This window comes from Triticum dicoccoides, chromosome 2B (genome assembly GCF_002162155.2).
Source record: "Triticum dicoccoides isolate Atlit2015 ecotype Zavitan chromosome 2B, WEW_v2.0, whole genome shotgun sequence".
NCBI classification, from domain to species: Eukaryota; Viridiplantae; Streptophyta; class Magnoliopsida; order Poales; family Poaceae; genus Triticum; species Triticum dicoccoides.
Genome location: NC_041383.1, coordinates 77,087,543 through 77,102,193, shown reverse-complemented (window position 1 = coordinate 77,102,193; position 14,651 = coordinate 77,087,543). Strand labels below are relative to the sequence as shown.

The 14,651-nt window shown below is 43.0% G+C and overlaps 1 protein-coding gene across 1 annotated transcript; it reads left to right on the top strand.

Moving 5' to 3' along the window:
- Nucleotides 1-3,265: 3,265 nt before the first annotated feature.
- On the top strand, nucleotides 3,266-13,937 carry LOC119362234 (importin-11-like). The gene is made up of 24 exons (XM_037627433.1): nucleotides 3,266-3,510; nucleotides 3,665-3,774; nucleotides 4,621-4,693; nucleotides 4,791-4,852; nucleotides 4,929-5,070; nucleotides 5,558-5,776; nucleotides 5,882-5,948; nucleotides 6,450-6,855; nucleotides 8,008-8,155; nucleotides 8,237-8,397; nucleotides 8,690-8,789; nucleotides 8,903-8,977; nucleotides 9,071-9,205; nucleotides 9,353-9,445; nucleotides 9,816-9,998; nucleotides 10,080-10,184; nucleotides 10,912-11,070; nucleotides 11,703-11,747; nucleotides 11,838-12,059; nucleotides 12,646-12,752; nucleotides 12,839-12,895; nucleotides 13,006-13,081; nucleotides 13,161-13,437; nucleotides 13,515-13,937. The coding sequence occupies exons 1-23, from the start codon at nucleotides 3,370-3,372 to the stop codon at nucleotides 13,323-13,325; spliced, it is 3,051 nt and encodes a 1,016-aa protein (XP_037483330.1). The 5' UTR covers nucleotides 3,266-3,369; the 3' UTR covers nucleotides 13,326-13,437; nucleotides 13,515-13,937.
- The last annotated feature ends 714 nt before the right edge of the window (nucleotides 13,938-14,651 follow it).

The following is a 14,651-nucleotide window of genomic DNA, read 5'->3' as shown; positions in this document are numbered from 1 at the left end:
CGACGACACAGAGGAACTCTCAATGAAAGCACCAATGTCAGTGTAAAAACCGGCGGATCTCGGGTAGGGGGTCCCGAACTGTGCGTCTAAGGCTAATGGTAACAGGAGGCGGGGGACACGATGTTTTACCCAGGTTCGGGCCCTCTCGATGGAGGTAATACCCTACTTCCTGCTTGATTGATCTTGATGATATGAGTATTACAAGAGTTGATCTACCACGAGATCATAGAGGCTAAACCCTAGGAGCTAGCCTATGATTTTGATTGTTGTTGTCCTACGGACTAAACCCTCCGGTTTATATAGATACCAGAGGAGGCTAGGGTTACACAGAGTCGGTTACAAAGGAGGAGATCTAACATCCGAATCGCCAAGCTTGCGTTTCACGCAAAGGAGAGTCCCATCCGGACACGGGACGAAGTCTTCAATCTTGTATCTTCATAGTCCAACAGTCCGACCAAAGTACATAGTCCGGCTGTCCGGATACCCCCCAATTCAGGACTCCCTCAGCGGGCGCACGCCGAGGAGGTGTGCATGCGACGGGACCTCCTCACGCCGGAGCAACATCGGATGCCGGCGTATATGGTCCGGACTCTCCCAACTGGGAGATGTGGTTTGCCCTTGAGCACGAGGAGCAACGCCGCCTTGGCGTCCAGGAGTACCACATCAACTCTCCGCCGCCCCCGTCGTTAAGCCGGAGGAGGAGGAGGATGCGTACCAGGCGGCGTTTGCGGCGGCATGCAAACCTCTGCCGAGGAGGAGTGCCGTAAGGCGAAGGCAGACTACCAGGTGAGGCTGGCGGAGGCCCTCGCCCTCTCTGCGGCAGACGACCGTCGATGCTCACTCCCCCGACGCCCAAGGCCGAGCCGGCACCGATAAAGGACCGGCCAGCTGCACGAGTGGGTCAGCATGCCACCCCCCCATCTGGCTCGGCGTGACGCTGACGTTCCCCTGGGCTGACCCTGACGCCGGAGCTCGTCGACCTCAACGGCCCGGGGAAGGACGACGATGCCTAAGGCAGCGCGCGGGTTGGCGTAGTTTTTTAAGTTTGATTAAGTTCAAGTGAACTTTGACCGATGTTTGACCAGAGTTTTAATGTTCAAAAATACGCCGGACCGGTGTTGGGTGCATGCGCTGAATCGAAACCAATACCGGACAGAAACATCTGCTCGGCTGTCCCAAACGGACCGGTGTTGGGGGCTTGCATCCGTGTATATATAATCGCGTCCCCGGCACGCAAACTCGTATGATTCAGTCTCCTGGAATTGATCAGGGCGAAGTGCTATTGCTAGCTATACGCGCCAGGCACACCAACGATCCTCGCCCATGGCGTCGTCATGGTCCGAACTCCCACAGGACCTCCTGGGACTCTTCATCGCCCGCCTCCCGTTCCCCAACGACCGCGCTCGCTTCCGGGCGGTGTGCCGCTCGTGGCGCTCGGCCCTACGCCACCACGGCCACCACGCACGGCAGCTGGTCGTCCTGCCCGAAGGTAGCTTCATGACCCCGTCGGATGGCCGCTCATATCCCCTGCCTTCCTTCCCAGACAACACAATCTGCATCGGCTCCACCGACGACTGGATTGCCCTTCGTCATCACGACCACCCTGACGGACGCAACTTCCTCTTACACAAATCCTTTCACAAACACAAGCGTTCCGCTCGAACTCGACACCGTCATCGCCAAGGCTACCAAAGTCCGCAAGGTGCTCGTGCGGTCTACCGCGGATGGTGACCTGATCGTGGCCGTCCTGACGAACAATACAAGGCGTCCGTTCATCTTGAGTCGTGGAGGGAAGGACGTCTGGTTGCCCGGGCCATGGGACCTTCTTTATAACTTCATCATCGACATCACTTTCGTGGGAGACAAACTCTACGCAATCACCCAGGACGAGAACCTCTTTCCGATTGATATAGGCTTGGATGGTGACGGTAAGCTCATGGTTGCCGATGGCAGGCGCGTCGTAAGGCAACCGATAAATAATTATGGCTATAATGCATGGAGCGAGTCCGAGTCCGAAGAGGAGGAGGAGGAGGAGGAGGCAGCAGGAGCATCAGACGAGGAGGCAACTGAGACATTCAATGTGGGGGTAGCTGGAGCATCAGACGAGGAGGCGGTGGGAGCATCAAACGAGGAGACGGTGGGGGCATTCGATGAGTATGATGGTGAAACACTAGATGAAGAGGCATCAGGGACATCAGACAAAGATGCAAACGTGCCATTAGATGAGTTTGATGATAAGGAGGTAGTCGAAACATCAGACAAGAAGGCAACAGAGACATCAAATGCGGATGAAAAGGTGGTAGTGGGAACATCAAATGTGGAGCTAACATGGCCATTATACGATGATCCTGATGAAGAATGGGACGCGACATCATCGGAAAACGAGAATGTCGCATACGAGGAGGAGGATGAGGAGGATATCGAACCATGGGTAATGGATGAGAATTCTTTAAACGATGGTTTTGACTATGTGTATGATGATGCGCCCTCCAAGGCTCTTACCAGCATTTTCCGCTACCTTGTGGAGTCTCGCGGAAAATTGCTCATGGTGAAACACTACATGCAATTAACCGCACCTAATGGTTTGCCAACACGTTTCACTTGTCAAGTAGAGGTTTTCGAGGCGAATGCAGGCGCATGGGTTCCGATGACCAGTGGACTCGGTGATGAACAGGCGCTCTTTGTCAGCATGCGCTTCTCGAAGTCGGTTCCCGCATCTTGTGGCGATGTCGAGAAGGATAGCATTTATTTTGTCAACACCGGCGAAGTGTTCAATATGAAGTCCAACACTTGTAGCCCGGTAAGATGGAACGCCGGTATTACATTTGAAACCTGGGTCTTTCTTCCGAAGTTGGTGGTTTAACGTGTGGGCTTGTACACGACAAGGGATGCACATTGAGCTAGTTGATGAATACACCTCACTTCTACTTTTGTTCTTGAGTTACTTTTTTTTTTGAATTTTTCTTGAGTTACTTTGAGGCACTCTATTTATTTTTATTTCATAATATGCTATTTTCGTAATCACGGGAATTAAACACATGTATTGGTTTATTATGTGCCAAAATTTTCTTTCTTTTGACAGAAATTGGCGTGAATCAGAGAGTACGTCATGCGGCCACGGACGGTGAGCTGCAGGAGGCGTATTTTCCGAACGAAAACGTAAAATAAGGAATACGTATTACGGAACAGTTGACGTCTTGGGCCGTCCAGCAGGTCCCAGGCCTCCCCAGCCTTCTTCCGCACCCTTTCTTCCCTTCTTCCGCTCGCAACCCCACGCGACCTTCCTTCCTCTCCGATCATTCCTTCCCAGTCACCGCCGCCGCCGCCGCCGTCCTCCCCGTCCGTGGCCGCCGCTGGTCGGGGGACAGCATGGCCCTCTCCGCCGGCGACGTGCCGACCATGTACGCGGTCCTCGCCAACTCGCTCAGCGCCGACGAGGCGACGCGGCACCCCGCGGAGTCGGCCCTCGCGCAGTGCGAGCCCCGCCCCGGCTTCTGCTCCTGCCTCCTGGTAAGCCGCCCCACTCCCGCCCCTCCCGCCTCGCGGGGGAATGAACGGGCTCTAGGGCTTTTCCTCCTCCGGGGCGCGCCCCGATCTGCGGGCGATTGGGGAGCGGTACCATGGGGTCCGAGCGTGCTGACTTGCTGATCTGGTGCTTCCGCAGGAGATCATCTCCGCCAGGGGCTCGTCCTGCCGCGAGGACGTGCGCCTGCTCGCCACGGTTTATTTCAAGAACAGCATCAACCGCTACTGGCGGACTCGCCGGGATTCCTAGTGAGCCTCTCTGTTCAGCTCCGCTGGTTAATTATGATTCGTTGAGTGTTTTCTCCAACTGTTTTTGCTGACAGTAGTAACAATGTGCGGTAGAATGTCATCATGCTGTGAATTTAGGCTCTCTGCCGAAGCTCCCTACTGTCAACACGGTGGTGCTAGAATACTTGTGTATATACTCGGTGTTGCTTTAATGTTTGATGCTGTTTTCTTCGAGTGGCCGTCTCGTTGATAATCCTAAACATGATGCTTGGGAGCAAAATAGCTGATGGTTTCCAGCAGGAAGGAACAGTAGCTGATCCACTGCAAATCAAATTTGTTCTAGATAACCTCTCTATGGAGTAAATTTGTTAAGAATAGCATCAAGCCGTCAACCACTATGGTGGGCTTGCCGGGATTCCTAGTGAGCCTATGTTCAGTTCCATTGGTTAATTGTGAATCCTCGAGTGTTTTTGCTGACAGAAATGACAATGTGCGTTAGAGCATCATGCTGTGATCAAGGCCCTGTGGCTCTGCCTATGCTTCTTATTGTCTATACGGCGGTGTTAGAATAACTGCATTGCTTTAATGTCGAATGTCCTTGTCTTAGAGTCTGATAATCCTGATCCTAACTTAAAACTATCGAATTGTGGCTGATGGTGTCCAACAGGAAAGAACAGTAGCTGATCCACTCATATTAATTTTGTTATAGATATCACCTCATGGAGTAAATACAACTGTAGATTTTTTTATAAGCCTAACTCTGCACATCCGAAGTAGAATTTATGCTGTTACTTTTATTTCGATAACACTTGGTACCTTGTTAACGGACTCTGACATGTCACTACCTATTTGCATTATCTGTTGTAGTGGAATTAGCAATGAGGAGAAGGACCACCTTCGTAAAAATCTCTTGCTAAACATACGAGAGGAGAATAACCAGGTGCAGACTATATAACGTGTATTATACGTGATCTTATGATATCAAACAGATATCATGTTTATTAATGCGAGTATGTTATCTTAATGTTGTAATGTAGATTGCACTTCAGCTAGCTGTACTAATCTCGAAGATTGCACGTTTGGATTACCCAAGAGAATGGTAAGCATTTTTAGCACGATTCTTGTCAACTATCTTCCACATGGATTCAGTTGTTGCTCACGGTCATATCATTCAGGCGGGACCTTTTCTCTATATTGGCACAACAACTGCAATCTGCTGATGTTCTTGCTTCACATCGTGTGTTTATGGTCTTATTTCGAACTTTAAAGGAGCTGTCAACTAAACGGCTTGCTGTTGATCAGAGGAATTATGCCGAGGTATTTGATTTTGCAAAAATCACATATCCATCTATAAGTAGTATCACTCTTGATTTTCTGGGTTTCAAATTATTAGTTTGGCATAGTACCAGCTAGTTGCCCCGTAATGTGCATCGTCGCACACAGGCACACAACATTAGCAGATGTGTATTAACTCCACTATTTCTTTTGAATTCAAGCATGTTAAGTCATCTTAAGTGCTAAGCCAGAGGATTATTATAAGTTGAACCTTTCTTTGCTATCAAATAGTTCCTGAATTGATCAAGAGACATGCTATCCATATCATTTATGTTACTTTTTTCTCAAAGCATGGCAAGAGACATGCCATCCATAGCATTTCTGTTACTGTTTTCCCAAAGCATGAATTCATGCAGCTTGCTTTTGATTTTTTTTTTTGCAAATTTTATTGAGCATAAACAGTAATGACTTAAAATACTGACCGTAAAGTCGGTCTTATGTTCTAATTCATATTTTTGGTCATATGCAGATTACTAGCCACTTGTTCGAGTATACCTGGAACCTTTGGAAGAGCGACGTGCAGACTATATTGCAAAATCTTTCCATGCTCTCTCAGAGGAATGACTTAGATTCCATTTTGGAGCAATCAAACGATCTAATATTGATATGCGACCGTTGGTTGCTTTGTTTAAAGATCATCCGGCAACTAATTTTTTCTGGTTATGCAAGTGATTCAACAACAGCGCAGGTAGTCAGATTTGCTGTTATTTTGTTGCTCATACTTAGACTGTTATATGATCTTCATCAGCTTGTCGAGGAAACAAAAGCCGTAAATAGTTATTTTAATTTGCAGGAAGTCTGGCAGGTCAGGGAAGTATGTCCAACGGTTTTGAGTGCCATTCAATCCCTTCTTCCTTATTGTAAGTTATGTTTTGCTCTTGTAATTTTAAGTGAATTATTCTCTCTTCCTTTCTAGTCTTGATCTAATAGACAGAAACTTCTCTGGCTTCACCAAATAATGATCCATCATAATCTATATCTAGCATTTCAAGTATTAACTGTTAAGGTTCTAGCATATCTTGTTGTCCTGCATTTTTATTTGACCTGGTCATTAAATCTCACAGCAAGAAACTGAGACTTTTTTCTTTAGAACATTCAAGAAACCGAAACTTTTTTTGTGTGCAACATGCAAGAAACTGAATCTGTGATTGAAATATTCCTTTTGCTCTCCAGAAAACTTGAAGAACATAACAGTCTTGTTTTTATAAATGGCCCTTGTTTATATCTGCTCATGAAGTTAAACCTTTGTTTGGACGTTCCTCTCCGATGTTAGTTTGTCTGACATGTCAAGGATGGCGTGCTGATTGATTTCAGTTCAGTTCTCACGAGTAAATTGTTCCTTATTGTATTTTACTTGACAGACTCGTCCTTTAAAGATAAGCAAGCTAAACTATGGGAATTTGCAAAAAGGGCATGCACTAAGTTGATGAAAGTCCTTGTCACCTTACAAGGCAGACATCCATATTCTTTCGTACACCAAACTGTGCTTCCTGCTACAGTTGACTTCTGTTTGAACATAATCACAAATCCCGAACAGGCTGGCGCATCCTTTGAGGAGTTTCTTATACAATGCATGGTTTTGGTTAAAACCGTATCAGAATGCAAAGAGTACAAACCAAGTGCCACAGGTCGCGTCATCAATGAAAGTGCACAACCTTTAAGCCTGGAGCAAAAGAAAAAAAACTTTGCAGCAGTGGCTAGTGACATGCTGAAGGTTGTTTTGCCTGGTGATCGAGTTGTGTTGCTTTGCAACATTTTAATAAGGAGGTAATGTTCTGAGTAAAAATAGCATATTTATATTATTTTTTGTGGAAAAATTATTGCAATACTACTAGTTTGCATGTTTTTTTGTCTTTGTCAAGCATCAACATAAACAGCTCAAGTTAGTGTAAGTTAGTATGACTAGACCTCCTTTTAACTAAACAGATGCATTAATGCTGGACGAGGACATCTTTTGGCCAGCCATTTTATATTCCACAGAAGAAAATAATTCAAAATCCTTATAATGAACCTTAAAAAAAAGGGCAGCCCGGTGCATGTAGCTCCTGCTTTTGCAGGGTCCGGGGAAGGGTCCGATCACTTTGGGTCTTTTTATACGCAACCGCCAACCATTTTATATTCCGCAGAAGAAAATAATTCAAAATCCTTATGATGAACCTTAAGAAAAGGGCAGCCCGGTGCATGTAGCTCCCGCTTGTGCAAGGTCCGGGGAAGGGTCCGACCACTTTGGGTCTTTGTACGCAGCCTTTCCCTGCATTTCTGCACGAGGCTGTTTCCAGGACTCGAACCCATGACCTCATGGTCACAAGGCAACAACTTTACCGCTGTGTCAACGCTCCCCTTCCTTATGATGAACCTTGAATCGAAGAATTGCAAAAATAGATTAGCCAGGAGCTGTTGGTCTTTTGTGATGCATTAATGCTGGACGAGGACATCCTTTGGCCAACCATGTTATATTCTGCAGGAGTGAAATGGTTTAAAGTCCTTATGATGAAACCTTGAGTTTAAGAATTGCAAAAATAGATTAGCTATGACCTGCTGAAGTAAACTTCCTTATGACAGTTCCATATATGGCAAATAACATGAAAGTGCATTTTTTATGCTAGTTAGTCTTTAGAAATGCTATAAACATATAATGGTACACAAAAATGCTGCTGTGAGCTACAGAGAACACTTTATTTCTGCACCAAAAGCATATAATGTAACATTCTCGATGAACTGCTTTACGGATTGTGGACTACTACAGTATATAAAACAATAGAATATGTTACTATTGGTGTTTTTGTAAATTTTATGCAAGCTACATGTATACACAAATTCTGAGATTAGGGGATTATTTTCTAGTATTTGTGCCTTCACGTTTTTGCTTGGGATTTTGACAGCCTTCTTGGATTCAGGAACTTACCAATTCTTGTGCAGATACTTTATTTATACAGCAAAAGATCTGGAGGAATGGTCAGAGAATCCTGAATCCTTTCATCATGAGCAGAATTTGGTCCAGTGGACTGAGAAACAACGGCCATGTGCTGAAGCCCTCTTCATTGTCATCTTTGAGAACTACCGAGAGGCATGCACATTATAACATTCTTTTTAACTTTCCTGCGAGTCTGTTGAATGTTGCAATGCTTACATAATCATTTGTTTCCAGCTACTAGCTCCAGTTGTTGTTTCAATTCTTCGAGAAGCCATGTCTGTTTCTCCACCACTCGAAACAGATGTTACATCCGGAATGCTTCTGAAGGATGCTGCTTATACAGCTGCCGGGCATGTGTATTATGAACTTTCAAATTACCTCAGTTTTAATGAATGGTAAGTTAAATAGCAACAACGTATCTGTATTTACTTGCAAAAAGGTTGGATGTATGGTACTCATTTAATCCATGCTAATCTTTGTAATGGTTTAAATTATTTAGTAAAATTTGATCAGTCTTTATACAGCTGTTTGCAAATGCTTCTGGATGTTGCATTTGTATGTTCATATGTATTAAGGACTATACATTGATTTCCTTTTGATGGGACAGCTAAGTTTGTTGCAAAATCAATAGCTAGAGCGAATCCTGCTTCATTGCCTTTCCTTAGTTTTTTTATTTTATTTCTACAGGTTCCATGGATCTCTATCCATAGAAATTTCAAATGGTCATCCCAATATGCGTATCATTCGGCGAAAAGTTGCATTGCTACTTGGGCAATGGATTTCTGAGGTTCACTCTTTTATCATTGTATTAGAAAAGCTAAACATTACTAATGTCAGAGTTTTAGTTGACTGTCTGTAGGTTCCGCGCATCTTCAGCTTCTGATAATTGTAGTTTTGCAGATCAAGGGTGACACACGGAAATTGGTCTACCGTGCTTTGGTTGCATTGCTGCAGGATAATGACATAGCTGTCAGGGTATGTTTTGCGTTTACGATTCCTTGAATATGAGTCATTTCCGTATATTCATCTACTTTGTTTAATAACTTGTTCGCGCTGTTCTAATTTCAGCTAGCAGCATGCTCTTCTCTGTGTTATCTTTTCCAAGAATCTAGCTTTTCAGAACTTGATTTGTTTGAATGTCTTCCAACATGCTGGACCATGTGTTTCAAGTTGACGGAAGATGTCCAAGAATTTGATTCTAAGGTTTGGATTCCCATAGTACATCTTTTGTTTCCTTCACCTGTCGTTTATGTGAGGGTTTGTACCATTTTGAACGTCAACGTTATATTACTTGTCAACCCATGCCTGGCAAACATTATCTTATCTAATTTTCCTTTTATTTTTATGTAGGTGCAAGTGTTGAATTTCATCTCAGTTCTTCTTGAACATGTCGGAGACAAGGTTATTCCATTTGCAAGTCAGTTATCACAATTTTTCCAGAAGGTATAGCTCAGGCATTTTGTTCTGAATATGTGCTAGAAAGACCATTATCATTTTGGCTGTACTCTATTCATGGACTGATGACAAAGCATACTTCTTTTGAGCTCAGCTGTTTGTACATTTTATGATTCAAATTGTACCATTTGTTGAATTCGGAAGTTCAGAAGAGAGAAGAGATAAATTAGCCTTTTCAAGCAATGAGATTTCTTCAGTTTACCTTCACAATTTCAACTGGCTATCAACTTTTAAAAGTAATAGTATCAGCTTTTAACCAACCTATTGAATGAGTTTATCAGTCTGTTAAATGACAATGCAGATTTTGTTCCTGCTCTACGGATTAATTAGTTATTCTAATTTGAGTGTGTTTTTCCAGATCTGGGATGAATCTGCAGGTGAAAGCTTGTTACAGATTCAACTGCTAACAGCACTTCGAACTTTTGTTTCTTCTCTTGGATACCAGTCGCCTCTTTCTTATCACATGCTTATGCCTATACTGCAAAGTGGTGTAAATGTTGATAGCCCTGATGCTCTTAATCTTCTCGAGGACAGTGTTCTGGTAAGTAGTTCTTAACCAAGTCCATACTGATGAACTTGCATGCACTTGCGCAAATTATCTAACATTGAGATTATTATGCAGTTGTGGGAAGCAACCCTTTCGAATGCCCCATCTATTGTACCTCAACTGATGGATTTATTCCCTTATCTTGTGGGCATTGTGAATAGAAGCTTCGACCATCTGGAGGTTAGAATACACACCTGCCCACCCCAAAAAACAGAAGAGGCAAACATCTTTGGTCACACAAAATTTTAGGCACTGATGCACTCCGAAACATATATGTTCAAAACATGCAGAATATTAATACTATTATGGAAATATTCTGAGACAAAACTACTACCGTATTTCGATATAATTATATAGTTATTCATAATGAATTCATTGTTCAAAATATTGGCCAATAAATTAGTTAACCGGATGGTTAATCCCTACTCGGTGGGTCACTGAGTAGCCGATTATCTGATTTATCGGACGGTTAACTGATTTATTGGCTGATTAACTGATTTATGAGATGGTTAACTGATTTATAGGCTGATTAAATCAGCCGATTAATCCCTTATCGCCAGCTGATCGAGCAGTTACCAGCTAAAGATTTCCTGAACATAATAATACTTGCTACTTAAAGCTGAAATAGTTTGGCCTTCTAGGATGACACTTACTTTTTCACTGGAAAAATTTGTTCGTAAGTACAGTTTGATTTTTGTCATAGGTAGCAGTACAGTCTGAAATCTTATGGGTTTCAGCTCTAGCCTACCCCAACTTGTTTGGGACTAAAGGCTTAGTTGTTGTTGTTGTTGTTGTTGTAGCAGCACAAAGTAAACCTACTCCATGTCATTTGGATTGTTTCCTTATATTGCATGCCACGATTAATGATTTGGAGCGTTTTGTTTTCTTGACCTTTTGAATGATGCAGGTCGCGGTCAACATAGTTGAGGATTACACAATTTTTGGTGGATCAGAATTTTTAAAAATCCATGGTACAAGTTTGGCGAATGTTCTTGATACTATTGTTGGAAATGTAAATGACAAGGGACTTCTCACCACACTTCCAGTCATTGATCTTCTTATTCAGGTTATCATTTATTTTCCATTTTTAAGCAACCTGACTTTCTGCTGAGTCAATAGCAAACAACATGAACTAGGTCTAAGAAAAGGAAAACCTGTCGACGTATAGCTTCTCTTCGTGGGACCCATTAGATAGATAAAGAAGCTCAAATGTTGTCTACTTTAACTGGGATATGAAAGAGCAATGATATGTGAGAGATCACAGTGTGCCGGAAAGAAAGGTTTTTTCAATCTCTGGATTCGGCTGTAGTTCAGGATTCAACAACTCCAACAAAACTCTCTTAGCATCAGAATGATGCAACAGCTGAGCTTGGGTCCAAGGCTGTTCTTAGCACCAAGTTTTTTTGAAACATTACACATGGTCTTATAGCAATCTTGACCATCATCTTAGCAGAATGTCGGGGAACCTAATTTTCTTACTACCATGAACACTGTTCTCCCTGTTTGCATCAGGGTTAAGGAATAAATGCTCTGGGAACTAATTAATGACCATTTTATTTGTGGAAGTTAGGTCGTAATACCATGTGATGAAACTATAGGTGCCTTTTTCTTTTTACGCCAAACACATTACAATTAGGAGTTATCTTTTCTTTTTCCTCACTTTTTTTGTATCTATCTAATTGGAGCTTTTGGGTGCAGCTCTTTCCTCAGGAAGCTCCACCTTTGATATCCAGTGCTCTTCAGGTACTTGTGTGGTTGGTTACTTGGTCTCAAGTCTGGAATTTTCAAATGATACTTCATCATTCTGACTTGTTTATTCATGCCAACCTCTAGAAACTTATCTTCATATCTTTGAGTCGAGATGATGAGCATAACCCTTCTAGGACAACTGTACGTGCATCCTCTGGAGCAATTCTTGCTAGGCTTTTGGTGATGAATACAAACTTTTCGGCACAGCTATTATCAGAGCCCGCCCTTTTGGCAAACATTCAACAGTCAGGGATATCTCTAAAGGATAATCTGCTACTCTCTTTGGTTGATATGTGGATTGATAAGGTACATCTTGCAGCATTTCCGTGTTTATTGGACTGGGATTGATGTGTCAATTAATGCTTGCTCTCATAGTTCAAGTGGGTAATGATGTAGGTTCTTTTACTGCCACCATTTGATTTACGCATGTGTTTACGAAAATATGATGTGCATATGATCAAACTCGCTAAACCAGTAAATATGTTTGTTGCTTCAGTGCTAAACCTTACCAGGTGATACTGACTTGGATGTTTTTTATGAAAATATGCTGTGCATATGGTCAAACTCATGAAATCAGTAAATCTGTTGGTTTGATGCTTAAACATTGGCAAGCAGATATTGTCAATATGCTTGCATTGTCAACGAAACCTTGCGTCGCGCATGTGTTTACTGACAGGATTAGCATGTCCAATTAGATAAGTCTTTAACACTCCCTCCGTCCCAAAATAAGTGTCTCAACGTTAGTACAACTTTGTACTAGAGTTAGTACAAAGTAGAGACACTTATTTTGGGACGGAGGGAGTATGTTTTAGACGTTGGCATGCACTTTTAAATTCTTGAAGTCCCACTTGTTTATGTGTTGCTGTTTAACAAGCGCTATATCATTGGACAGGTGGACAATGCAACTGCTATACAGCAGAAGGAATACGCGATGGCTCTCTCTGTAGTTTTGACCTTGCAGATACCTCAAGTCATCGACAAACTTGATGATATATTAAGGTAGGACAGTGCTGGTGATGATAATTGAAATTAAGACTGTTGTTGGCTGGTAGTTTGTTGCTCATGGGTTATATGATTTTATGCAGTGTTTGCACGACTGTTATTATTGGTGGCCGTGAAGTAAAGGCCGAGGATGATTCTAGGTGTTGTATTGTACTCTATATTACTATGACTTTAGCGTGTTTATTTCAATTAAATATTTAAGGCCTCTCTCAATTCTATGCATAATTAATTATTGGTATAATATTTGCAGTGGCGATATCACAAGCTCTTCTTGGCTTGGCAATGATAATTCAGGTTACTCCAGCAAATTCTTGAAAAAGCGACAAGTGAGCCGTGTTTCTTTGAACTTCTCTTTTCTGAATAATTAGATTATTAGGCACATATTCTGACAATTCCTTTGATCAGGCAAAGGATTTAGATCCGATCAAACAAGCTTCGCTAGAGAACATACTAAGAGAGAACTTGAAGGCATGTGCAGCTCACCACGGGGATTCGACTTTCAATGCTGCCATCAGCAGGATCCATCCATCATCATTTGCTCAGTTGCAGCAGGCCTTGAATAGTGCATGAGATGCGCATATTTCCTAACTGATTCTTTGATGTTCTTTTGAATACATTGAAGAACATCCGGTGCATCACAAGCCACCATTTCTTGGAGCGCATGGTGATCCCCACGCACCATGTAACTCACCATATCACCCGACACTCGTTCAATAAGCTGCAAGCTTCAATGGATTTAACGCTCCCTTTTCTTTTCAGGTGCTGCCATTTGATGGCTGCCTTTTTCGGTCCTGTGATGTACTGTCGAAGATGACGGCAGTTCATCGTGTAGGTGTAGAGTGCCGACTAACGTGTGAATAGCGAGAGGTGTGAGCGAGCAGCTTTTTCATTACCCCCCTGGGTTATTGGTTGATGGTCATATTCTTCTACGTGTTAGATCTTTCGTGTGGGTTTGACCACTCTAAAGAGGCGGTTGGAGTTTTCATGGACATCATTGCGGGCTATTTTTCTGCAAATCTTTTTGTTATCTAATGGGGGTCGATTGGGCTAGTCTTCAGGTTGGCAGAGGTTTTACTTCCCAGGCGGCTGACTTTACACATGAGAAGAGGTTGTTAGAGTTGGTAAATGTAATTGTTTGTGCGAGAACAATATTATTGTGATAATGAATTGTTCCGAGACTCATTTTTTTGTTTTGCTTCTCCTTTACGCACAACCCATTCTTGCTCATGATTGGTATCTTCGATGCTTATCATTTGATCACCTAGTTATTTTTTTGGCCTTGATTTGACCTAGTTCGACGGTACTATTACCATTCACGTAGATGTATTCCATCGAGTTTTTCAGACAGTTTGTCCAATGTGCCTTTGGTTTTGGAATGGTGTATTTCCACTCACGGACTAAAAGTAGAGGACATGAGTATGACAATGATAAATCCCGAACGTTCGGATTTTAAGCATGGCAACCCGAATGTTTTTATGGCAACTTTAATTCATGTGAGGTTGTCAAACATTGCAATTTTCTGACAAAAAAATAAACTGGGACAAAGTTGCCATGTCTTAACAATTAAAGTTGCCACCTCACGTCAACTAAAATTATCATGTAAAAACGTTCGGGATGAAATGCTTAAAATCTGAACGTTCGGATTTTATCGGGGTCCCATGAGTAGCATCTTTTCCTTTCCTTCACGCTTAGGCAGCGAGGGCAAAGTTCTCAACTCCAAGCTCCATCAGCCAGCCTGTGGATTCACCTTCACTCTGCTCGCCGCTTCGGTGGCAGATAGTGAGGTGCGGAATCTTGGTGCCTCAACTTGGCTAATTGTTTAGGTTAGGGGTTTTTAGTGTAGGGTGGCACTTGGGTGGATGGTGATGTTTCATCTTCAATTCGGTCTTTTGGGCT